The sequence below is a fragment of the Pseudophryne corroboree genome, chromosome 3, assembly GCF_028390025.1.
Source record: "Pseudophryne corroboree isolate aPseCor3 chromosome 3, aPseCor3.hap2, whole genome shotgun sequence".
Lineage (NCBI taxonomy): Eukaryota > Metazoa > Chordata > Amphibia > Anura > Myobatrachidae > Pseudophryne > Pseudophryne corroboree.
The window spans coordinates 381,735,174-381,760,784 of record NC_086446.1 but is presented as its reverse complement, the minus strand read 5'-3'; the positions used below and the strand labels follow the sequence as shown (position 1 = coordinate 381,760,784).

At 44.2% G+C, this 25,611-nt stretch overlaps 1 protein-coding gene across 5 annotated transcripts in view; it reads right to left on the bottom strand.

Annotated features, from left to right (window-relative positions):
- The window catches only part of MYO1D (myosin ID), a 341,746-nt gene that overhangs the window by 100,044 nt on the left and 216,091 nt on the right, over positions 1-25,611 (bottom strand). For 4 of the 5 annotated variants that reach the window (XM_063959995.1, XM_063959994.1, XM_063959998.1 and 1 more), the window contains 4 exons: positions 5,859-6,067; positions 5,234-5,327; positions 4,288-4,453; positions 3,191-3,244 (listed from right to left, as the gene is read on the bottom strand). In XM_063959995.1, the coding sequence (XP_063816065.1) occupies positions 3,191-3,244; positions 4,288-4,453; positions 5,234-5,327; positions 5,859-6,067 (523 nt within the window). Of the gene's footprint in view, positions 1-3,190; positions 3,245-4,287; positions 4,454-5,233; positions 5,328-5,858; positions 6,068-8,170; positions 8,195-25,611 lie in introns of those variants that run through there. The other variant, XM_063959997.1, reaches the window with a different exon arrangement.

Genomic DNA, 25,611 nt, shown 5'->3' with positions numbered 1-25,611 from the left:
CGTTACGCAACTAGCGTACCATTACGGTATTTCTTAAGTAAACAGCGTACAGTGTTCTTAGCTTCATAAAGGGTTGTTTATACGACAAAGGAATTTAGCATTGTCAATGTTTAGAAGGGATTTGGGGTTAAGATTTTGAAATCCCTTCCAAAATTGAACTTCAAATCCCCATTAAAATCCCCAGCAAAATCGAATGCAAAAACAGAACTTCCTCATTGTTTCCTATTGGTCCAAATGTATCACATGCACACTAATTAAAAGGGGAAGCTCTCTTTTTACACAGTTTTATACATGAAAACCTAACTGATTGTGGGTTGTTGTTGTTTTTTTAAATACAGCAGAAATAGTTGGCAATAAGCTTAGCCCTAATCTGCCTTCCGGTCTGCCTTTCACTTTCTGTGCTCACATATTCAGTTGTTGGTAACAAAACCTCTGCCTGCTCCCTGTATATTGTATAATTTGGGGGGAGTGGTTTATTTAATGTGTGATTATGTAACAGACGGCAGCAGACCACAATATTGGACACTTTTGCCAAATAATATAATAATATGCCTCCCAAATGATCTATTTTTAATAGACCAAAAGGTGCTTTCTGTCATGGTTTGGGTGACTATATGTATAGGTAACTTATCCAACAACCATCCCTTTGGCATTTGACACCTCAAATTTTGCAGGCAGGGATGATTTGCTGAGGATGTAGACACCATAGCACAAACCAGGATAACCAGTTACAACATTCATGAATTTAAGTTTCATAATATCAACCAACAAAAGTGTGAGACATTGTGCTACACTGCTGTCTATTGCACATTCATGGACTAGGTATGATGCCCATTGGTATAAAAATGTGCAGTACTCAACTCATGAAACTGCTGATGTTGCTCTGATTATTGCTCCTGGGGTCTCTCAGTCAGGTGGTAATTTGCTTACTGCAGGTAGGTGTACAACATACCATAACCTTGGACAGCTATTATTCCTACATTCACACTCCTTCACATGCATTTGTGTACTTAAAAAGTCATTACAATCAATTTCCTAGCAATAGAATGGTGTTTAGAAGCTCAAAAGGAATGTCTAACTTCATTCTATTCAGTTGGGGATTTCAAGTTCAATTTTGAGTTCGATTTAGTTATATTTCAAATTAAACTTTAGTAAATGAGGGGATTCTATATTGGACTATGGGAAAACATCAGTATTTTTTAGAAATTCGATTTCTATTGGGATGTGGTTTGAATTTGGCTTTAGAATCGATTTGACATTTGATTTTGTCTTTAGTAAATAACGTCAAACAAAATCGAATGGAAATCAAATGAAAATAAAATGTCAAAATCCCTTCTAAATGAAAATTGAACTATAATAAATTTTGCCCCTGGTATCAATTTTATTGAAGTGCACCCAAGGCCTACTCTTAGTCATATTGGGGACTGAACTAACATTCCTATCATCAATTTATTAGGAACAAATGACTTCACAGACAGCAGGTCCAAGGATTTTGGGGGCTAAAGATAAATGTCTTGCCGTGTCTTTTCGGCTTATAAAATCTTGGCGACCCATAGTCATATTTTTTCAAGATGGTTTGGCTCTCAAACATTGATCTAGATTTTGAGAGTCATACCACTTTCAGACTGTGAGCAATAACCCAGGTTATTGCACGTGAACTTGTAGCAACCCTGGCTGCATCGCAGTCTGAAAGGGGCCAGTTGAAATAACTGGACACCTACAGTACGAGTGGGAATAGTCCCTGTTAGTTGGCATGCCGACTGTAGGGATTTTGAGGGGGCGGGATGTAGGTGCCGCTATTGTGAGTGCCGGTCACATAACTACATCCCTTATGAAGCTATTACTGTATATACCAGTGACAGTGACTAGATGAAATGTCATATTTTTCAAATATTTTATGGCAGAGCTAATGCCAAGCAAACTGTAGTAAACTTAGTGGACAAGTGGAATAGCCTCCCATCAGAGGTGGTAGAGGCTAAGACAGTAGAGCAATTTAAACATGCATGGGATAGACATAAGGATATCCTTACAAAGAAATAAGGATCAAATAAGGTTAGAGATAAAAAATAATATTTAAAAAAAAAAAAGGGGCAGACTAGATGGGCCAAGTGGTTCTTATCTGCCAACAAATCTATGTTTCTATAATAACACCCAGCAAAATAGAAAATATAATACACTCCCAACAAGATATCATGGCAGGAAAAATGGGTCCGGTATGAAATACCGTCGAACGGGATGCCAAAATCCTGCAACATATAAAAGTACTATTCATTTCAGTGTTTATGCCCAGCAATCACTAATATGCCTGATAATGTCTCAAAATATGCCAGTTCTAGTATTCAGCGAGGTCAAATATGACAGAGATAATTGCTCTTAATGACTAATACGTTTTCAAGCAGTAGTACTGCTCAGTTAGATGCTTAGTAGTAATAAAACCCATCAGCAGAAGTAGTTCTCTGAAAGAGGACCATCAATTGTAGTAATGCACAATGAGATGCCATCTATTGCAGCAGTTCTGTCCACTAGTTACTGTATTCCCCCCAAGAGGCCCATCGGTTACAGTAATGTCCACGGGGATGCAATCGTTGCAGTATTGCTAACTAGTAAAAAAACCTAGTGCTAGTAAGAGTTCAGTTAAAACAAAAGTAATCAGCCCCTTGTCACTGTGTGATCATCCTCAGCTGGAATGTCTTTTGCCTCGGCCCCTATGACGCAAGAGCATGTGCTGCCGGCTTTCCACTGGCCACTGCCTGCAGCCAAATTAGAAGGCGGTGTGTGTTTTTTTTTACTTTTTAAATAGTTTTTGTCTCAGCTTTAACTATTTTTCCAGTTACAGCTTTAAGATAAGTAAGAAACAGTTATACTGTAGTCATTTTGTATTTGAACAGGTGTAAAAGCAATTTCAAGACTGAGAATAAGAGAGTTGGTGGCATTTACTAAAGCTTCTAAAATAGACAAGCTGTGGCGCTGCCATTAGTAACTAATCTGATTCTTGCTAACATTTCTCTATTGCATTCTAGAAAAGGATAAAGAAAATGTAAATGGTTGCTATGAGCAACACAAAAATTGGTCTGTTTTAGAAGCTTTAGTAAATCTATCCCTTGGTGTCTAAAGAAGGGAGAACATGAGAGACAACATTTTTTTGCATAGGAAATAAAGTATTCCTTAAAATCCAACAAACATAACTAACCTGATAGAAGGAGTGGAAATTCCTCTCTCCTAATTGTTGAACAATGACCCGAGACTGGGTAAAGGGACAGAAAATACATTCACTATTAATCAGTGGTATCATTCACTTCCCATTTGTGTGATATTGCTGTCAGAGTGTCATCAACATACTGAAGTTGTCATTTAAAAAAAAAAAAAATATTATATATATATATATATATATATATATATATACACACACACACAAAGAAAAACTTTTGAGTGGCGTTCTTTATTGTGTAGGTCAGCAGTATTCTAGCCCTTAAAAAAAAAAAAAGAATAACGCATCTCAAAAGCTTAAATACTGTTCAGCTAAATGTGACTAACAAATTACCAAAGACTACAGTGTACAATTTAAGAGTTGTCAGCTAATACTACAGACATATTTAATGTATTATTGCTGTAAAATAAATGTGTGTCATACTGTGCTATCCAATTAAGTGCTATATATATATATATATATATATATATATATATATATATACACACACACACACATATATATATATTTAGGGGACTTCTTTCCTCATGTGCCTTTCCTTTTCTTACTTACACTATCTTATACTCCATACTCCCTTTGATGGCACCTAACCCCAAGTTTCCTATACCTGTCCTATGTTGTCTTGAACTGTAAGTGCTGTTTTGTTGTTTGTTTATTTGATTATGTACTGTGTAATGGGTGCTGCGGATCCCTTGTGGCGCCATATAAATAAAGGATAACAACATAGCGCTACCTATATATATATATATATATAGCGCGCTATGCTGTTATCGCGACAGACAAAGCCTGTACCGAGCTGTACCTATAATGCACCAATGCCTGTGTGACTCTAACTAGTTGTTAGATTACTGGAAATTAATTCTAGGTTGTCAGTAAAGGCAAATCAGTATTTGGGGATTGTTCTCCAGAATCCTGCCTCTGACATGGGAGTTGCACCATCCTGTTAGTAGGGGGGTTTGTGAATAATATTTCAATGCAATTACACTTTAATAGTGGTTAGCCTGTAAACAAATATTAAAAGAGAAAGAGAATACATACAATATTATAATCTATTGCTTTCCTTATTCAGTGACTCTCACCTTTTCCAATAGATAATTACTGATGTGCCCTCCAATGGGATCTCCTTTGAAGTCAAAGTTAATATCCATGTATTTTCCAAACCGGCTGGAGTTGTCATTTCTGTTAGTCTTGGCATTGCCAAATGCCTCCAATACACAATTTGACTTAAGGAGCATATTCTTCACCCTGTAAAAGTGTATACGGACAATGGCTATGTCACATTGATGGGTTTGGATTGAAATGCCGGCTGATGGGATACTGACAGCGGCATCCGATGATCAGAATTCCAACAGTGGAAGGTAAGTATACTTACCTTCCCACAATGTCCCTCTAACCCTAACCCTCCCTCCCCGCAGCCTAAACCTAACCCTCCTCTCCCTTGAAACCTAACCCTAACCCTCACCCCACCCTTCCCCGGTGGTGCCTTACCCTAACCCCTCCTCCCCGGGGGTGCCTGAACGACGCAGGGACTAGGGTCCCTTCAAAACAGCAATTTATACAATTTAACAAAGAAAAAATGGCAGCCAACATGTACAAGCACAAGTCATGTTGATAAGAGCAAAGAAAGGAAGAACAATTGCGCTGTAAGAAAAGAGGTCTACAGACTATTTCAACCGGGTATCAGTATCGGTGTGAATACAGAAAGTGTATATGATTGCATAAGCTCTGCTTCCCAAACGTCTGCCTGTGAATTTGGCACAGAGATGCACAGTGAGGGGGTCCGAAACACCTGAAAGCTTGGGGGCTCGGCCATGGGTTAATACGGCCCGTTTCACACCCACTTTATTTATGACATATGTATGTGTCTGACCCAACAGTATGAGGCAAAGCTCACACTGATTCTTGCTCACTGGGTCCAATCATTGTTCTGGCTCATTAGTCCCTGCAGTTCAAACAGAGTTTATATTTTCAGTGCTATTATTTATATGGAGTAAGCCCAGAAATACAACCTTAGACAAAACTCACCTCTCGACCTCCGCTCGCTGGCTGGGGTTGGTGATGGCGGCTATGTACTGCATTATGTATTTACTGGCTTCAGTCTTCCCAGCTCCACTCTCCCCTGCAATATACAAAACAAAATTATTAGCAGGAAGGATATAGCACAAGCAGTACAGACAGAGAGGTGGGGTGAGGTGAGAGAAGGTTTGGGATAGCAGGAAATTGGAGTGGGTTAAAAAAAACAAGTAGACTTAAAAAGATGGGTAAATAAATCGTAGGGGGCGACCAAGGCCGAAACTAGGATTTTTGTCACCTGGGGCAAAGTAGTAGTTTGGTGTGGCCTGGGGAATCAGCAACAGTTGCGGTGGACTGAGACTGGAGAGCAGCGCTTCAGAGTGCCCGCTGCATGCCAATGAATGGGAACAGTTTGACAGGCGCAGTGGCAACAGCAAGGGACTCAGCAGGCTAGCGGAGTGGGTAGGGCGCTTCTCCTACCTGCTGCCTCCCTGCTTTGCACACTTTGCCGAGTGGGTTTTGCCAGACATGGGCCCTGCCGCCACCCATTCCTCTCTGCTAGGTACAGTCAACCCCTCAAATCCGGCACCACAGGCACATGCCACCCCTGTCGCGGCAACTACAGATGCAATAATACCTGATATCATTATACATGTGTCTTTGCAACGTCTCTTCATGGCCTTGTATGCAGCATCTGCAATGGAAAACAGATGCGGGGGTCTCTCATACAGTTCCCTTCCTTTATACTGTTCTATCGTATCCTTCCCATAGATTGAGAGGCTCTTGTAGGGGTTCACAGAGACCACCACCTCACCGATAAAGGTGTAGATTCGTCCTTTCTCAAACCTGCACCAAGAGATACAAAAACCCGTCAGCCATTATGTAATACATTAGGTAGTCGCAAATAGTTGGCTTTGGGGATATTTCATCTGCTTGTAGCAAATAGTGACAGAAACATACATATTTACTATGAAAGGGAGTTGATAAATCCACTTTCATGGAATGATTGATATCATTTGGCATACAACCTATTCATTCACCAATGTCTTATGAAGATTTGATCATGAAACATGTCTGTGATGTCATTAGTTCCTAATTTAATAGGCTGGTATATCACACACATTTAAAGCCACTTTAATTTTTTATATTTTTCAATTCCATATTTGTCTCAGTGTATGTATTTGCACAATACTGCATCATTTCTAAACATTACACAATAAATAAAATTTACATAAACTGAAATAGCAAAAGGCAATGTTAAAAAGCATTCAACATTTGAAGTTCGTTGTCCATTGTTTAATTTTAGCTCTGTAACTGAACATGCAGTAGTGAGCCATGTCACCAATAGAGGGAGCCCTTCTACAATATAAATAACTCCACACTAACAAAACATTCTCCTTATCACTGGACAAATGGCCTTAATTACAGATGGACGCATTCGCATGCAGCGGGCGCGTCCATAGGGACACTGCATTCACACCCAGGGCCAACTAGGCATCCATAAGACTGACTAGGCTGAAGCCTAGAGGCCCTGCAGGGACTAGGGGCCCTTCAAAACAGCAATTATTTATACAATTTTACAAAGAAAAAATGTCAGCCAACATGTACAAGCGCAAATCTTAAGAGCAAAGAAAGGAAGAACAATTGCGCTGTAAGAAAAGAGGTCTACAGACTTTATTTCAACAGGGTATCAGTATCGGTGTGAATACAGAAAGTGTATATGATGGCATAAGCTCTGCTTCCCAAACATCTGCCTGTGAATTTGGCACAGAGATGCACAGTGAGGGGGCCCGAAATACCTGAAAGCTTAGGGAGCCGGCCATGGGTTAATAAGGCCTGTTTCACACCCACTTTATTTACGACAAATGTATGTGTCTGACCAAACAGTATGAGGCAAAGCTCACAATGATTCCTGCTCACTGAGTCCAATCATTGTTCTGGCTCCTTAGTCCCTGCAGTTGAAACAGAGTTTTTATTTTCACTATGGCACCGGCCATAGTGCGCATGCAGAGCCCTTCACCATGCAGAAGGATGCGATCGTATGGCGATTGACAGGCGACTGGTGTCCAGAGGCAGGCGTCAACATCTATTCTATGCGATCGCTTTGCAGGACGGCACTTAACATGCTGGACGGCCTTGCCCTGTGCTGGGTGACCCCCCAGCATGTGAGTATATGGTCGTAGATTTTGCTGCGAGAGCTTCTAAGAGCAGCGATCAATGTCAATAGACTTCAGTGATACAGTGGTAATTCATCCCATATCAGGGGTCTATACATAACGCAGATTATTTTATTTTTGTACAGACCGGATTACTATGGGAGATGAGAAGATGTGTTTTTGCAATTACATTTTATATGCTAAATTTATCTATGCAATATAAAAACCTGTACCTTTTTTTGGGGGGGGTCTCTGAATGCATCACTAATCATTGAGCCTGTGGTTATTACCTAATCAAACACTAAGAGGAATTCAATTGAAAACCCACGGTTTTTCCCACCGCCGCAGGGTTTTCCAATTCAATTACAGGGCTGAAAATGGAACGCATTGATTTCTAGAAAGACATCCAGAGCAAGTCTGATTTTTATTAAAATCGTTCAGCTTAGGAAAAATCACCGGGACTTGCTCTTGCACCCTGGCGACACCACCCCACCCCAAAGACTAATTAAGCAATGGGAGTAATTACTCACCTTATTCACCTTCAGAAGCGGTGTCTTCTGCATCCAACATCGGGAGCCAGGCAACGGCTTGGAGAATTACATCTCCCAGCAGCCCAGTGCAAAGATGGAGGGGAGACCAAAGGGAGACGCAGAGACCACTGGAGATCACTATCACCACTGGAGTGACTATCTTTTCTATTTTTACAACTTACGCCGTGGGATTTTCAGAGCTAAAACCCCCACAACCACTTTTTTCTTAAACTACATACTGTGGATATTGGGAGAGTGCATACCTGCAGTAATCCAAAATTGGGTGCAAGGTATGCAAGGTTTTTTGCATCGCTCCCAATGGAATTCCCCCTTATGCAGATTTTTTTCTAGGGGTAGGATAAAAGAATACAAAGTGTTACATTTTAGCCAGAGAGCATACTATCCTTCACGCATCCAACATAAACATACACTTATAAGATTTAAACATAACTCTTGTAAGGAGCAAGAATACTCTGTTTACAATGTGGGAAATACAGAAATTTCTAAACCTACAAGCTGCTCTAGTGTTAAATAGAGGAAAGCTGTAAATGGATTTGAGGCATAGGCTATAAATAGGTTGTGTACTTCCTTTCCCAAATTTTATATAATGCCTCTTTATACCTCAAAGTAAGCAGGAGCACCTATCCAAAGAGAGGCCAAAGAGAGCACATATCCAAACAGAGGGATGGAGGCAGCGAGAAAAATGAACTAGGGATGGCTTTGCGACCATCGATGGTCTAGGGCTGAGGGCAAGTGTTTCTTTTGTCCCTCCATAGATGGCGCGGCTCCGATGCCGATATCAGTGGGGCAAGTTGGGCAGAGAGGGGGGTGAGCGGGTACTCTTTGCATGGGCCCGTGCTTGTTGGAGGTACTGCTGCTGCAACAGCCTCTCTCCCCAGCCCAACACACGCTGCTGTGTGCTGGGCAGGGGGGAGAGGTAGTTGCAGCAGCAGTCAGTCCTCTCTCTCCATGCTTTGTCTGGCCACACCTCCCTCCATTGACCATGCCCTACCCTGTACCAGGGCCCAGCAGAGCTGTCGGCGTCCCTCGTTGGGACTGTCTGATGGCTGAGGAATGCACAAGCAAAACAATCAGCCATCAATGGCTAACTATTGATGGTTTAAAGCCATCGACCATCAATAGTACAGCCTTTGATGGCCATCACTAAAGTGACCTATTGACCCAACAGTCAAGGAGTTAAAGGGGTCAGTAACGCACTTAGCATCTCCAAGAAAATAATGCTGGAATAGGCATATCTCTGATAATACACTTGTACATTAACAATAGGGGATCTCTCATTGATGTTGAACGTTAAACTAACATAATTTGGGGGTCTATTATGGTCTTTTCTCGCATTTTTAATTTTACTGTATTTATATGAAAAGCATGTGATCAAAGCATGTCCTGGTGAGGAGAAAACTAGGCTGAGGTGGACTTTTTTGCCGTCTTTCTCAACTGCATAAGATGGTAACATAAGTCTGTACCAGGAGCATGTGCAGAGCGGGTCCCAAGAAATGTCTCTTCCCTGCTTTACTGGAGTGCCAGGAGACATGACACCATCAAGAGATGCCAGTATGGGGGAGATTTATCAAATCTGGGCCCATATTTATCAAGCCTTGGAGAGTGATACATAGCACGGTGATAAAGTACCAGCCAACCAGCTCCTAACTGTCATTTTTCAGGACATGATAATTGGGGGCCCTGGAGAGATATAAATTCCCAATAAGCTTCAAACTGTCAAGTGTGTACAGTACTTGATATTTTTCAAACATGACAGAAGCATCGCTGAAGCTCTCAGGAACAGATACCTCACTTTTTGAGAGTCATTCCATTTGTGGCACTGCCGCCAATTCTGCGACAAAACCGCTGTCACTACAGACATTAATGCAAGCTGCCCATTGGTCTAACAGCTATACCTTTGTAAAACACTACTGGAGACCTTCCGATCCTCAGAGAATCGTGTTTATTAGAGCAACCACCAGGTATGTGGTTGTTTGACCCCTAGCTGTTGCTAGATGGCAATCCTCCCAATGAACAAAGAGGTCATATTCCTGCAAACTACTTTTCATCTTATTTACGCTTTACTCTAATCAATAAGAAATGATATAGTAGACTAAAGCAGGGTACACACTACAAGACAAATTGGGCAATATGGCTATATCCAACCAAAATGGCCAATAATTACATAATGTGTACGCAGCAGTCAGTCAAAAAATGGTAATTTTTGCTCCAATTCTAGAAGGAGCTTAACTCACTATGTAATTCACTTGTGTTGGTATCATTCAGAAATGTGCATATATACTTCGGTCAAATTTTGCTGTAAACTGTACGGAGACACTAATCAACGAGAGGATTTGAAATAAGTAAGGATAATTTAGAACTAACTGAATATCGGGTAGTGTGCATGCCGTAAATCGGACACTTTTAGGATTGTTGGGGTCGGTTTGAATTGGTCAGAATCCTATAGTATATACCTAGCTTTATAATCTCTTTTGGCAGCCCCACTTAATGCATGCTACCCCTCTCATTCTTATATATTGAAATTATCTTAGGAAATAGAATACAGGGCCCTAATAGACCTGGGGCCGGCCCTGGATAAGATGCATTCACATAATTATTATTCAGCCCACAAAAGGTACTTACACTCTGGTGGTCATTCAGACCAGATCACACGCTAGTTTTGTTTGCAGCGCTGCGATCAGGTCAGAACTGCGCATGCGTATGCACTGCAATGCACAGGCACGTCGCACGGGTACAAAGCAGATCGTTGCTATGCGATGGGTTTTACGAAGAATTCATTCGCACAGCCGATCGCAAGGTGATTGACAGGAAGAAGGCGTTTGTGGGTGGCAACTAACAGTTTGGAAAAATGCAGGCATGTCCAAGCATTTGCAGGGCGGGTGTCTGACGTCAGGCTGAAGTGATCGCAGCAGGCATGTCCAAGCATTTGCAGGGCGGGTGTCTGACGTCAGGCTGAAGTGATCGCAGCGGCTGAGTAGGTTCTGGGCAACTCAGAAACTACCGCTCGGCTGCACATGCGATCGCACACTTGCACAGCTAAAATACACTCCCCGGTGGGCGGCGACTATGTGAACGCAGGACTGTAAAAAAAACATTAGCGAGCAATCAGGTCTGAATTAGGCCCTCTGTGTAGCCGAGGGCCAGACAGGAAGCGGTAAATGCAAATCAGCAGGAGATGTCTGTAGTTGATAGATGCCTCCTGCATGCACCTGCGAGACCCGAATGCTGCGCAGGCCTCGATCATCGTGACCATCGGTCACAACTCGCAATGGTAGCAGATCGCGGTCAGTCTGCGTAAGCTGACGCTTACTCAGATTGGCTCTAGGATCGGGACAGAAAAGTCCAGTAAGTCTACAACCAACAGTGCAGAGCCTGGGCCCAACATGCCCCCGTTTTGAAGAACAGTGCTGAATGTGATCCCCGCTCCACTCCCCCTTCCCCCCAAAAAGTCTTGCAGCATGTCAATCATGCTGTGGCAAAGGGGGGCTGCGAGCGATATCACAAGACCCGTACTTCACATGAGCATGCACAAACAACTAACCACTGGATTTGTGTGTAAATCATTGGGTCTGCGTACAAATCCAAATCAGGCCCTGAGTGCACGAATATTAAACAACACTTGTAGTATGACATGCGTCATTACATTTTTCTGAAAGCAACTCTGTATGCCATACACAATAGTGTTGTGTGGTGAGGTCAATGGCTAGGAGGCACTGGCTAGTATTGCCTCGTCCAAGGGGGTGGGGCAATGATGCACTGAGCCATCTTTCAATTTCAAAAAGTCCTGTGGTGATTTGCACACAGACCACTTTACAATGCCTACAGTTTATTTACCAGAGTTTGTCCTTATGGCAAGGGCTTGGAGCTGTAATTGAGGCCTACATTTAGTATGCAGATTGATTCTAAAACAAAGCTTGCAAGTAAAACCAGGGCCGTAAATTGGGTAGTGCAGCTGGTGTCATCACACAGGGTGAAGTGTCCTGAGGACGGACCCCTCGCTGCCGCTGCATCTGGCTAACTTTCACTGCTGCAATGCCGACCGGCGTGTCCTTTGGACATTCTTCTGGGTTTGGCTAGGTTTTCACTGCTAAAATTATAAGAAAAATGTAAAGAATATATTTATTATACAGAATTGGAGATATAAATATCGGCTTTGTATTACTATAATCAACATATCGGATTATAGAAGGTGTGGCTCTGTCTCCCCTGACTGCATGTCACTGATCAGGGTCGGACTGGCCATCTGGAACTTCCAGCAAATGCCAGAAGGGACGATGACCAGATGGGCCAGTCTGCCCATTCACAGGCTTGCCAGAGCAGCATTGCCTCCCAGCACTGTGCTCAGCAGGTAGAGATTCTGGGGGGTGGGTGGCTTGGCAGCCATTGCAGGCAGACACGCTTCTATGGAGCACTGTGTCTGTCTGCAGAATACAGCCCTCCTGGTGACTCCATCCTACTCATGTCTGTGCTTCAAATGAGGTCCCGGCAGGTGAAGTGCTGTAAGCTGGGGTACTCTCCCACTTTGAACCAACCTTTGATCCCGACGTCATCCACTGGTTGCAACTGCAGGACACATAGGGGCTTGTCATGGCTGCTCTCCCCTGGCCTCCTCCATCATCCCTGGCACTGGTGAGTCTACCTTTTTGCTACTCTCAGCAACTTGCAGCACCCCAACGTTTCCACAGACAAGGACCATTAATATGGACTATCAACCCAAATAGAGTTGATTCTGAAATCAGTGCGCAGCCGTATCGTGACACAGCCATGTAGTGTATGAATGAACAGAGTGGGGGTGGGACGCTGATTCGGCTGATGTGGGCCATGGACGGACGATAGCTTCAGATGCCGGTGGCTGGAAACACTGGACAGCATCTCGTTTGAGTTCCAATATATTTACTTACATGTGTTATAAGGGGATTACTATGTGGCATAATGTGTAAGTGGCACTACTGCGTGGCATATAGTGTAAGGGGCATTACTATTGTGTGGCATAATATGTTATAAAGGGCACTACTATTGAGTGGTATAATGTGTTATAAGGGGCATTACTATTGCACAGCATAATGTGTTATAAGGGGCACAACAATTGTGTGGCATATAAATTATAAAGGGTACTACTACTATGTGGCATAATGTGCTATAAGAGGCACTACTACTGTGTGGCATAATGTGTAAGAGACACTACTACTGTGTGGCATAACCTGTTATAAGGGGACCTACTGTGTGGCATATCGTGTTATAATGAGCCCTACTGTGTGAAAACATGAATGGGCTTTTTTACAGGGTAAACACCCTTATCAGGCTCTAAAAGGACACTACTGTTTGGTGCAATGTAAGTAAGGTTGCACTACTCTGTGGCATAGTTTGAATTGGGTTTACTATTGTGTGGCCGTGCCCCTTCCCAGTGAGACCACACACTTTTTTGGGACGCACGCTCTTTCTACTTAACACATGAGGGGCACCAATGATCTTAATGTACACAGGTCATCAACAAGTTTTAGCTCTGCTTTGATGTGCACAGATGTGACCTTCTCTGTGTTCAGCATTGTGCCCTAAAACATTCCTACAGATGCTGACACCAAGGTGGGCCTGTGTGCTTTAAATGCCAGGGCCTGGTTTTAGCCACAGTGCAGCTCTGTCACTGATACACAATGCATATACATATTCAGAGATACAACAATAATTTGTCAATTAAATAACAGCTAGGCTAGGGGCGCATTTAGGGGTGAGAGCGCCCCTAGGCACAACAGTAATGGCCACCACCTGCATGTCTAATTTTATTGTTTTGTTGATTGGTTATAAGCCCTTATTTGATGGTAACCAATTTAATTTAAATAAATAATCACAAATTATGACATTTTAATTATGTATACATATTTACTTAGTAGGACAGCTTACAGTTTGCATGTCCTTCCCATTTACATTCCATTCAAGATGGCATATGGCACAGTACGTGGAAATATTTTGCAGTTACTGATACTTATTGGGCTGACAGTACCAACACAAGCATCCAAGTGCCGCCCCCAAATAAGTGCCACCCCTAGGCATGTGCCTCCCTTGCCTAATGGGAAATTGCCACTAAACTAGGCAAAAATAATCCGCCCAGCTGAACTTTCAAAAAGCTATGTGGCTCCTTGTTCATTCATTTTGTTTGGGTTACTCTTCCTTTGATTTATTAAAATATCGGCTTTTTTACCAACGACTGCTATTATCGCACAGGAAAGCCCTGTACATGTTCGCAAATCTCCTGAAGACGCCAGCATATTTTGCAAAAATGGTCTCAATATAAATGAGAACCCTTAATTTTCATGACAGCAACCAAACTAGGTAAATGTATGAAATCTTCAAGAGAAAGTGACAACTTTTATAATTTATCTAGCACAGTCTATAAAATGACAATTAGAAGCCAATAAGGTTGCTACTGGCAATATCTCTACTTGATCTCTCTCAAAGGTTTGATACATCTCCCTTATGGTCTCATGGGGGAGGGGTTGGGGGATATTATTAATACATCTTCTGAAGCTTATTCACATCCATTTAAAAATTGTCTAAAACTTAGCACTCATCATAGGAGAAGGATCTGAGAAAGCCAACACAAAAGGTGATGTAAGGGTGAATGTATAGGATTACAAGAGACCTTTTTGTGCAAAATATGTCAGATACTGCTATGTTTAGAGACATCCTGTACTAAGGTGTGGTAGGGGGGAGAAGCCATTCACTCGAGATTTCAATACAGTGACTGATCACCTTCCCTGGATGAGGAATGAGTGTGCTGTGTGGGTGCATGCTGTGCCACTGTGTGATCTAATAGGCTGGGCATGCAAAAGTCTTTTAGAAGAGTAGAGTCATAGGATCAGGTAAAATAGATGTAACAGCCCTGCTTTTACACACTATTTAATGGTAGGTTCCCTACAGGCAACTCACAAACACATCATCATTAGAGGTGACTGTGAGAACAGCATTTTGCAGCACTACTGATGTCGCTAGAGAACGTGGTAGTACAGTGGTAGAGTAGGTGACAACTGTAGACAAAAGACTGCACATATTCAACATCCCTGAAAATTGCAAATTTCTGGTAAAGGCAGTTCAGTATAGGTAAATGGCAATTACATTCTGTTAGCATGTATTTAGCAAACAATTACATGAGAGAGGGGTTACATTTCTGCACTTTTAACACTTTAAAAAAACAAAACAAAACCATAAATCTATCACAGTGGATTTATCTTTATGTAGAGTCAATCTTGTCTGGAGGGATTACACAAACACTCTTTATGTACCTACCTATAATAAGCCAAAAACTACACTCGCCATTATCCCCTAAAGCAGTGGTTCTCAAACTGTGTGCCGTGACACCCGGGGGTGCCTCAGGACACTTGCAGGGATACCCTGGGTTGGTGGTCCAGGACCAATTAAAAAATATTTATGGTCAATGTAATATGCAAAACCAGTGCTGGTGGCTGTCAATTATAAAATATGTGGACAAACCGAAGCAAATCTTGTCCATCACCACATAATTAAACGGGATACATTCATGTGACCGGCGGTCAGGAGATAGCCAGTCACAATACCGATGCCGGGATCCCGGCATGTGACAATCTCGCCGGTCGGCATGACGACCAACAGGGCCTATTACCACTCGTGGGTGTCCACGACACCCATAGAGTGGGAACAGAACCTTTGGCAAGCGCAGCATGCCACCGAGCCCGTAAGGGGCTCTGTTGCGCTCACCCCCGCTGGCCATCTAACTGCCGGGATCCAGGCGTCGGTATTGTGACCAGCGGTCTTCTGACCGCCAGTCACACATACCCAACGCAATTAAACCTAAGGATGATAAACACAAGTTGCTTAATTACATATTTCTTTCTAAATTTCTCAATAAGAAACTTTTGGCCTAGGGGTGCCGTGAAATTTTTTGGATTCTCTAGGATGCCGTGATTCAAAAAGGATTGAGAACCACTGCCCTACACCATGACATATTATACAAAAATATAGCAATCAGCTCAGATCTACAAACAGACTCAATTGTTTAACCTGTCAGTTCCATAACCCCTTTGGCAAAGTACTGTATATTGCACTGCTGTCCAGTACCTTGGTCAAGGCCGCTACAAGGGGAGGGGGGCTACTGGGACTGGATTCCTGGCCATGTAGATTGCAACAGTGTAGATTGTCACAAAACCGCAGGAAGCCATAGAGGGACAGCGCAGGAGGCATTTTTAATTTGGCGCCGGCCATCAGAAAATCGGAGCTCACAGACCTGCAGCCAATCAGGATGGTCGCATTGGTAGCTCCTGATTGGCTGCCGGTCCACAAGTTGCAATTGGCTCACGACCAGGTCCAAATTTAAAATGCCGTCAGCGCTATGTCTCTACAGCTGCCTGCTCCAGACTCCTTCCCTTTGCTGCTGCTGATGTCCCAGCATGCCGCAATCATGCCTAGAGGTGCCACCTGAGGTCCTGCAATTGGCTCCCAGAACGGTAAACTGTGGGGGCCACAAGGGAAGCGGAAGGAGGGTGAGGGCTGTCTATTCTGGCAGTCCCAGGCCCCAAAATTTCTGATGGCTGCCCTGACCTTAGTCACATTGTTAATAAACATTGTGATGTGGTCATGGAAGGTTTCCTAACCCTATATTTATGAATTATGTTCAAGTGATATTAGGCCCTATAATAAATAAATTATTTTTATCCATAGTGTATTGGTCTCATTCTTTTGTACATCTGGTTGAATTTTCTTACATACATTTCAGCAACCTAGTGTGTGACAAACACATTATTAACCCATATTTACATTAATTCCTCTTAAACAAATCTTATCCAAAGAGCTGGCCTGCATTCTACACATCCTAAATTATATGAACTAAATTAAATATAAGGAATAAAGAACTATTTATTCATCATACAATGTACTTTGTTAGTCTTTGCCATTTAAATTAGCTGATTTACTCTATTCTTTGACAAATTATGTCTTTGTCATTTTTGTCCTGAACCTTAATGAGTATAGAAGCACCTAGGAATGAAAGAGATGGCTCTTTGGCTCTTAGTTGTCACAGTATGGTATGAGTGTTTATTCAAAATCTCTTTCCACTGTGACAAGACCAGACAAGAGTTGTACCTCGCCCACTCTCCCAAGACACCAGTCTGATCCCAGAGAGGCTGTTCTAGCACTAGAATGTGGAACGTATAATTTCTTCAATTGGAATGGGATTACAGATATTGAGCTTCCCATAACTATTTAAGTAAACAAAATTCACAATTCAAGGAACACAATCAGGGGGAAATTCAATTGTTATTGCCGCCCGATCTCCCACCTACTGTACAGTAACGGGAGATCGCTGGGGTGATATTCAATTGATGCTGTTTATGGCACCTATTATGCCCATTAGTGTCAGGTTTAGCCACATAAAGCAGCTAAAATAGACTAACCTAATGGGCGCGATCACGAAAAGTGAACACTTAAGCTCGCCACCCCCGGGAGGTGCAAGTTAAATGCCAGCCTTGGTAGCTGGTCGCACTTGACAGGTGCAACAATTAAAAAACTTTGTTGGGCGCACAGGAGATACAGCTCATGGTGCTAACAATTAGATTCCCCCCTTAGAATGCAAAATAAATTACTAGAAGGAAATTAAAATAAAACCTTTCAGAAAGCCATATACCACGTCTTAAACATATATCTCCTTATATAGTTGCATAATTCCATATAGGACCTTATTCAGCTTCAAATGCAGTTTTGCTAAAAAAAACTGCAACTGCTGCCGATTCCATGCTGGGGGCTGCCCAGCATGCTAAGTACCCAGCCCTGAGATCGCAATCTAATTGCGATCGCATCTCAATTAGATCGCGGATCGCAGCAAACTAGGATCGACCCCTGCCTGCGCAGCCTGGCTGCGAAGGCAGGCACAGCGTGGCCATCTTTCCCATCGCAGTGGCCGCATGTGACATCATGCGGCTACCCCGAAAACAGCCCATACCCACCACTGTTTTTGCCCCTGCAATGCTGCATCGTCACCTCCAACCACCCCGCAAACCTCTCTGACTGTCAATCAGGCAAAGGCGTTCGCATCAATGCAATGCGATCACATTTCACAGCATGTGCAGAACAGGCCCTGCGTGTGCGCACTGGCCCACCGATCGGGACAATGCGATCACATCGCATCTCCAATCCAAGCTTAATAAGGCCCATAGTTTCTAAAAATACATTGATATACATTACCTAAGTAATGCTAGCCATACACAATACAATATCATATTTGGTCACTAAGCACTAGATTGCAGCTCATACGGCTCAGATATAACCCTGAAGTCCGAAAATGGGCCAACTGAAATTAACACCATGATTATTAGACAATTTCATACATGCACTTAGAAGAAAACTGCGTATAGGCCTCCATCAGCCTGTGCATCCAATAATCTGGGTCTCCAGCCCTGGCGCTGGAACAGCATGTGAATGGGAACTCCTTTTACAGCCTTCATTAATTCCATATACACTCTGCAGCGGACACACTGTAACAACTCTAAATAGGGTTATATTTATTCTCATTAACAATAATAATACTACACAGTAAGATAGTGCCTTCTAGAAGATGATAGTTAGTTCCACAATCATCGTGAAAAAATAGGATTTTAAATACCTACCAGTAAATCCTTTTCTCGTAGTCCGTAAGGGATATTGGGGACAGATTAGTACAATGGGGTATAGATGGGTCCAAAGGAGCCAGTGCACTTTAAATTTCTTCAACTGGGTGTGCTGGCTCCTCCCCTCTATGCCTCTTACCACAGCTCAGTTATAGGTAAAACCGTGCCCGAAGGAGAAAGGACATACTTGAGAGAAGGAACTTAACAACAATAAGTGTGGTGAGATTTTCACACCAGCACAGCAACATAAAACTTAGCCAGCAACATCTGGCAACATTCACAGCAACAGCTGAACAGGAACACATAACAGAGAACCTGCAGAAAGTCACCGCACAGAGGCGGGCGCCCAATATCCCTTATGGACTACGAGAAAAGGATTTATCAGTCGGTATTTAAATTCCTATTTTCTCTAGCATCCATAAGGTATATTGGGGACAGATTAGTATGATGGGGATGTCCCAAAGCTTCCAGAATGGGCGGGAACGTGCGGAGACATCTGCAGCATCGCCTGCCCAAACTGGGTATCCTCTTTGGCCAGGGTATCAAACTTCAGAGACTGTGGAAAAGGTAAGGCTGCCAACGTATAGGCCTGTTGGATAGTAAGCTTAATCCAATGAGCAATGGACTGCTTAGAAGCAGGGCAACCGTTTTTCTGCGCATCAGAGTACAAACAAGGAATCTGTCTTTCTGATCCGAGCCGTCCTCTTGACATAGATTTTCAAGGCTCGCACAGCATCCAAAGCCTCCGGAGGAGCAGAAGTGTCAGAACTGGACAGAATCACAATGAGTTGATTCAAGTGAAACGCAGAGACCACCTTCGGCAGGAACTGCTGTCTAGTCCTGAGCTCCGCTCTGTTCTCGTAAAAGACCAAGGCCCTCATTCCGAGTTGTTCGCTCGCTAGCTACTTTTAGCAGCCGTGCAAACGCTAAGCCGCTGCCCTCTGGGAGTGTATCTTAGCTTAGCAGAAGTGTGAACGAAAGGATCGCAGAGCGGCTACAAAATAATTTTGTGCAGCTTCAGAGTAGCTCCAGACCTACTCCTAGCTTGCCATCACTATAGACTATTTAGTTCCTGTTTTGACGTCACGAACACGCCTTGCGTTCTGCCAGCCACGCCTGCGTTATCCCAGGCACGCCTGCGTTTGTATCTGACACACCTGCGTTTTTCCGCACACTCCCCGAAAACGGTCAGTTACTTCCCAGAAACACCCACTTTCTGTCAATCACTCTGCGGCCAGCAGTTCAACTGAAAAGCGTCGCTAGACCTTGTGTGAAACTGCATCAGCTGTTGTGAAAGTACGTTGTGCATGCGCATTGCGCCCCATACGCATGCGCAGAAGTGCAGGTTTTTTGCCTGATCGGTGCACTGCGAACGAAAGCAGCTAGCGATCAACTCGGAATGACCACCCAAGTACGGACTTTTGCACGACAAGGCCCCCAATTCTGAGACATGCCTAGCAGAAGCCAGGGCCAGTAACATCACCATTTTCCACGTGAGGTACTTATCTTCTACCGTCGTCAGAGGTTCAAACCAGGAGGACTCTAGAAAACGTAACACTACGTCCAGATCCCAAGGTGCCGTAGGCGGCACGAATGGAGGTTGTATGTGAAGCACCCCTTGCAAGAAGGTCTGAACTTCCGGCAAGAGAGCCAACTTCTTCTGGAAGAAGATGGAAAGAGCTGAAATCTGGACCTTAATGGATCCCAGACGTAAACCTTTATCCACTCCAGCCTGCAGGAACCATAGGAACCTTCCCAAGTTGAATTCTGCAGAGGGATATGTGCGTTCCGCGCACCAAGAGACATATCTCCACCAGATATGATGATAGTGTTTTGACGTCACAGGTTTTCTGGCTTGCAGTATAGTGGCAATGACCTTTTTGGAAAGCCCTTTGTGAGCTAGGATGTTCCTCTCAACTTCCATGCCGTCAAACGAAGCCACCGTAAATCCGGGTAGACAAACAGTCCTTGTTGAAGAAGATCCCTTCTTAATGGTATAGGCCAAGGGTCCTCTGCGGACATGTCCAGAAGAGCCGCGTACCACGCTCTTCGGGGCCAATCCGGGGCAATCAAGTCTGATCTGTTGAAACACCTGAGGGTGTAGCCCCACTCCCCCGGATGGAGGTCATGGCGACTTAGGAAGTCCACTGCCCAGTTGTCTACTCCCGGAATGAAGATTGCGGACAGTGCTCTTGCATTTCTTTCTGCCCAGAGGAGTATTCTGGACACTTCTCGCATGCAGGCCCTGCTTTTGGTCCCTCCTTGTCAATTGAAGTACACCACAGCCTTGGCGTTGTCCGACTGAACCTGGATCGCCTGATCCCGGAGTAGAGGGGATGCCTGAATCAGAGCATTGTAGATAGCCCGAAGTTCCAGAATGTTGAACAGAAGTACGGCCTCTTGGGCAGAACACCTGCCCTGGAATTGCACCCCTTGGGCGACAGCTCCCCATCCTCTCAGACTTGCATCCGTCGTGAGGAGGATCCAATCCTGAATCCCAAAGCATCGACCTTCCGGCAGGTTGGAGGACTGTAGCCACCACAGGAGAGAAATTCTGGCCTGAGGCGACAGCCGAATCATCCGGTGCATCTGAAGATGGGCACCGGACCACTTGTTCAGGATGTCCAATTGGAATGGTGTTACATGAAACCTTCCGAATTGAATTGCCTCGTACGAGGCCACCATCTTTCCCAACAATTTTATTCAAAGATGAATGGAGACTCGAGTAGGTCGGAGCACCCTGCGAACCATTTCTTGAAGTGTTCTCACTTTTCCTCTGGGAGGAACACTTTCTGTTCTACAGTATCCAGTAGCATACCCAGAAACAGGAGCCGCTGAGATGGTTACAGGTGGGACTTCTGCAGATTGAGGATCCACCCGTGGTGCGACAGAAGTTGGATAGCGCGATCTATGTGGAGCAATAGAAGCTCTATGGAACTCGCTTTTATCAGGAGATCGTCCAGGTATGGAATTACATTGACCCCCTGGATCCTGAGTTGAAACATCCTTTCTGCCTTCACCTTTGTGAACACCCTCGGAGCTGTATACAGGCCGAAGAATAATGCCTGAAACTGGTAGTGATGGTTCAGTAGGGCGAACCGCAGATAGGCCTGATGAGGATGCCAAATTGGGATATGTAGGTTAGCGTCCTTGAAATCCAGGGACACTAGGAATTCCTGGTATTTCCAGGCCTGCAATCACCGCTCTCAAAGATTCCATCTTGAATTTGAACACCTTCAGGTAAAGATTCAAGGACTTCAGATTCAGAATGGTTCTCACAGACCCGGCTGGTTTTGGTACTACGAACAGACTGGAGTAGTAACCCTGTCCCTGTTGTAGTAGGGGCACTGGAACAATGACCTGGGACTGGACCAACTTGTTTATGACCAGTAGTAGCGTACCGCGATATTTTCCAAAGCTGGTAAGCTTGATTTGAAAAATCGTTGTGGAGGAGCACTGTCGAACTCCATCTTGTAACCCTGAGAGATAAGGTCCCTTACCCAAGCATCTTTGCAGGAACCGTCCCAGATGTGGCTGTAGCACAGTAACCGAGCTCCCACCACGAGATTCCCTTGGGGTGGGAGGGTACCGTCATGCCGAAGGCTTTGCGGTAGTAGAACTGGTATTCTGGTCCTGAGATCCGGAAACGGCTGGTTTCTTAGGTTTTCCTCTGGAGTCCCTAGCTGCGTTGGAGGCCCCTCTAGCCCTAGATCAAAACCTGGAAGACCGAAAGGACTGAGTAGACTGTCCCCGATAGGTACGTCTAGCAGATGGAGCCCCCGAAGGGAGAAACGTGGATTTCCCAGCAGAAGCTTTGGAAATCCATGAATCCAATTCACCTCCAAAGAACCATTCACCTGCGAAGGGAAGAGATTCCACATTACGTTTGGAGTCAGCATCAGCAACCCACTGACGCAACCATATGGCTCTGCGCGCAGACACAGCCATAGCCGTGGGCCTAGCATTAATATTGCCAATCTCTTTAAGGGAGTCACACAGGACTCTTGCAGAGTCCTGAATGTGATTCAGGAAAGTAACAGTATTACCTAAGGTCATATCACCCGAGAGACCTTCCTTAATTTGATTAGCCCAGGAATGAATTGCATGTGTCATCCAGCAATCTGCAATGACCGGCCTTTGAGCAACACCTGCAACAATGTAAATAGAGTTTTAGAGTGGTCTCAATTTTCCGATCTGCCAGGTCCTTTACTGTAAAGGAGCCCGGAGCAGGGAGTACCGCCTTTTTAGACAGGTGAGAGACAGACGTCTACTGCTGGAGACTCTTTCCAGAATTTTCTGCCTTCAGGGGCAAAGGGGAATGTATGCAAAAATCGATTTGACACCTGATATTTTTTATCTGGATTCTCCCAGGCTATTTTAAATAAGTCATCCAATTCCTTGGAATCAGGAAATGTGACTGTCAGTTTGTCTTGTGGGAGGAAAAATTACTGCTGAGTATTAGCATCCTCCAGCGGGAGCTTTAACACATCCCTAATAGCCAATATGAGTGGTTCAATACCCTGGGTAGGAGTGGAGTGCCCACTTATGGGGTCCACATCATCCCCATCATCCTGTATATCATCATCAGTATCTGAGAGGAGTGCAGGTAGAGCATGTTTTTGTGCACTTGAAGTAGACAGGCTAGCCACTGCTTGTTGCAGTTCCTGAGTCTTATTGGCATTTGCAGTGAGTTGAGATGACACAGACATCATAGTTTTGATAGCCCCCAACTAGGTGGGCTCTGGACTCTCCCCTACATTGATATCTGCAATCTGAGATGACTGACTACATTGTTCACATGATACTGAGCCAGATGAACTAGGAGAAAATCTAGCATTACATACATTGCATAACTGCTGTTTTACCATTGTGAAGCAGAAAAAACAATGAATACTACACACACAACACAACCTTATATATGTTACATGCCTGCCCTATTGCATGTGAGAGGAGACACAGGAGAGAGGACCCCAGCGCACCCTACGCTGCACAGCCCCAGTGAGGCTGTCAGAGTTTTTTGTTTAAACAGTGAGACTGTAATATGTGCACAAATATAGCGGCTCTCCCCTTCTACACCCGGTACCAGTGATCCAGGGACTGATATGGAGGAGCTGTTGAGGCTGCTGCTGCTCTGCAGAGGAAGGCACCAAAATGCAGCTGAGCCCGCTCTTGTGTAGCTCTGCCCCCAACCATGGTGCCGGAGCTACCGTTGAATATTTATACTGGCCATGTCTACCAATGTATGTAGCCTCACATAAATGCTTGGTACAACTGATATTAGCCAGTCTCACGTAGGGGCTACAGCGGGTTCCCCCCCAAGAGGGACCCGTACGCCTCACCCGTGCTTCAGCCGCACATTAAACAGGGGGCCCCCCTAGCGGGGCCCCCGGTTGTAACTCACCACGGATGATCACCTTCAGGCAGCGTTAGGGGTGTGCGGCATGCTGCGACTGCTACAGCCAAGGTGCCAAGCACCGCTGAACAAACAGCCCCTCAGGACGGTGGTCCTGCAGCGGGGAAGCGGCTCTGCACCTCAAGAGGCCGGTGATCGTCCCCCCCTAACTCCCACAGCGCAGGTATGTTGTTGCCCAAATGGCATACCGAAAGAAATAAAACTATAAAAGAAATTGAAGAAAAAAATCTGGAGCTTGCAGAGTGTGCATCCTCTCCTGAGGGCACTTTTTTTCTAAACTGAGCTGTGGGAGGAGGCATAGATGGAGGAGCCAGCACATCCAGTTGAAGAAATTTAAAGGGGACTGGTTCCTTTGGACCCGTCTATACCCCATTGTACTAATCTGTCCCCAATATCCGTTATGGATGCTAGAGAAATACCCATAGATTGTGTTGCCAAATAGCCACAAGAACTGGAATGTTGCTGACTATCCAGGCCTTCTATAAAAACACATGATACTGCATAATACCCAAAATTATCATTACAATCTGTCAATCAGGCAGAGGCGATCGCAGGGCTGAGACAGCCGTTGGCTGTCTGGCATGCGCCGGCGCACTGTGGCGCGGGCGCATGCGCAGGTCAGACCTGATCGGCTGCTGTGCGAAAACGCACAGCAGTGATCAGGTCTGAATTAATTACACTACCTTCCTATAGTCACATTTTATTTTTCTTTATGAACTCCCCAGCCACTGCAGCTCTGGCACAAATGTACTGTACTTTTTAGAACCGAATGAAGTCTCTCCCCCAAACAAGCAGTGTGTTCGGATATCTATAATTAAAGTCCTGCCACCTCACCATTTGCCAATATTGGCTTAGCTCGGAAGATAGCCACCACCATTGTACACAGACAAGTATACATTATATATGAAATTACTTTGCCAAATAGTGAATGAGTCCCTCCCTTTGCTGCTACTTATATACACACTAAGACATTGTTTGACATGTAATCTTTACAGCATATAAACAACACTCCTGCTAGCATCTAGCGTTAGCTAATAGAACCGTTCCCATGTTGTACTGCAATATTGTTTCTCTTCAAGCTGTCTATTAAAACCTCCTAATAGATTTAAACATTACCACTCCCAGTAATTACATTTATTAACCCATAAGCTATTTCTTAGGGAATCATATATTGCAGAATACTCACGCAATAATAAATTTTTCATGACCTATTCATTAAACAGTTTTTTAATGCAAGTACTCAATAAAATATGGGTTTTCAGAGGATTTCCACAACTTTTTACTAGAGATGAGCGGGTTCGGTTTCTTTGAATCCGAACCCGCACGAACTTCACTTTTTTTTTCACGGGTCCGAGCGACTCGGATCTTCCCGCCTTGCTCGGTTAACCCGAGCGCGCCCGAACGTCATCATGACGCTGTCGGATTCTCGCGAGACTCGGATTCTATATAAGGAGCCGCGCGTCGCCGCCATTTTCACACGTGCATTGAGATTGATAGGGAGAGGACGTGGCTGGCGTCCTCTCCATTAGAATAGATTAGAAGAGAGAGAGAGAGAGAGAGATTGTGCAGACAGAGTTTACCACAGTGACCAGTGCAGTTGTTGTTAAGTTAACTTTTATTTAATATATCCGTTCTCTGCTAT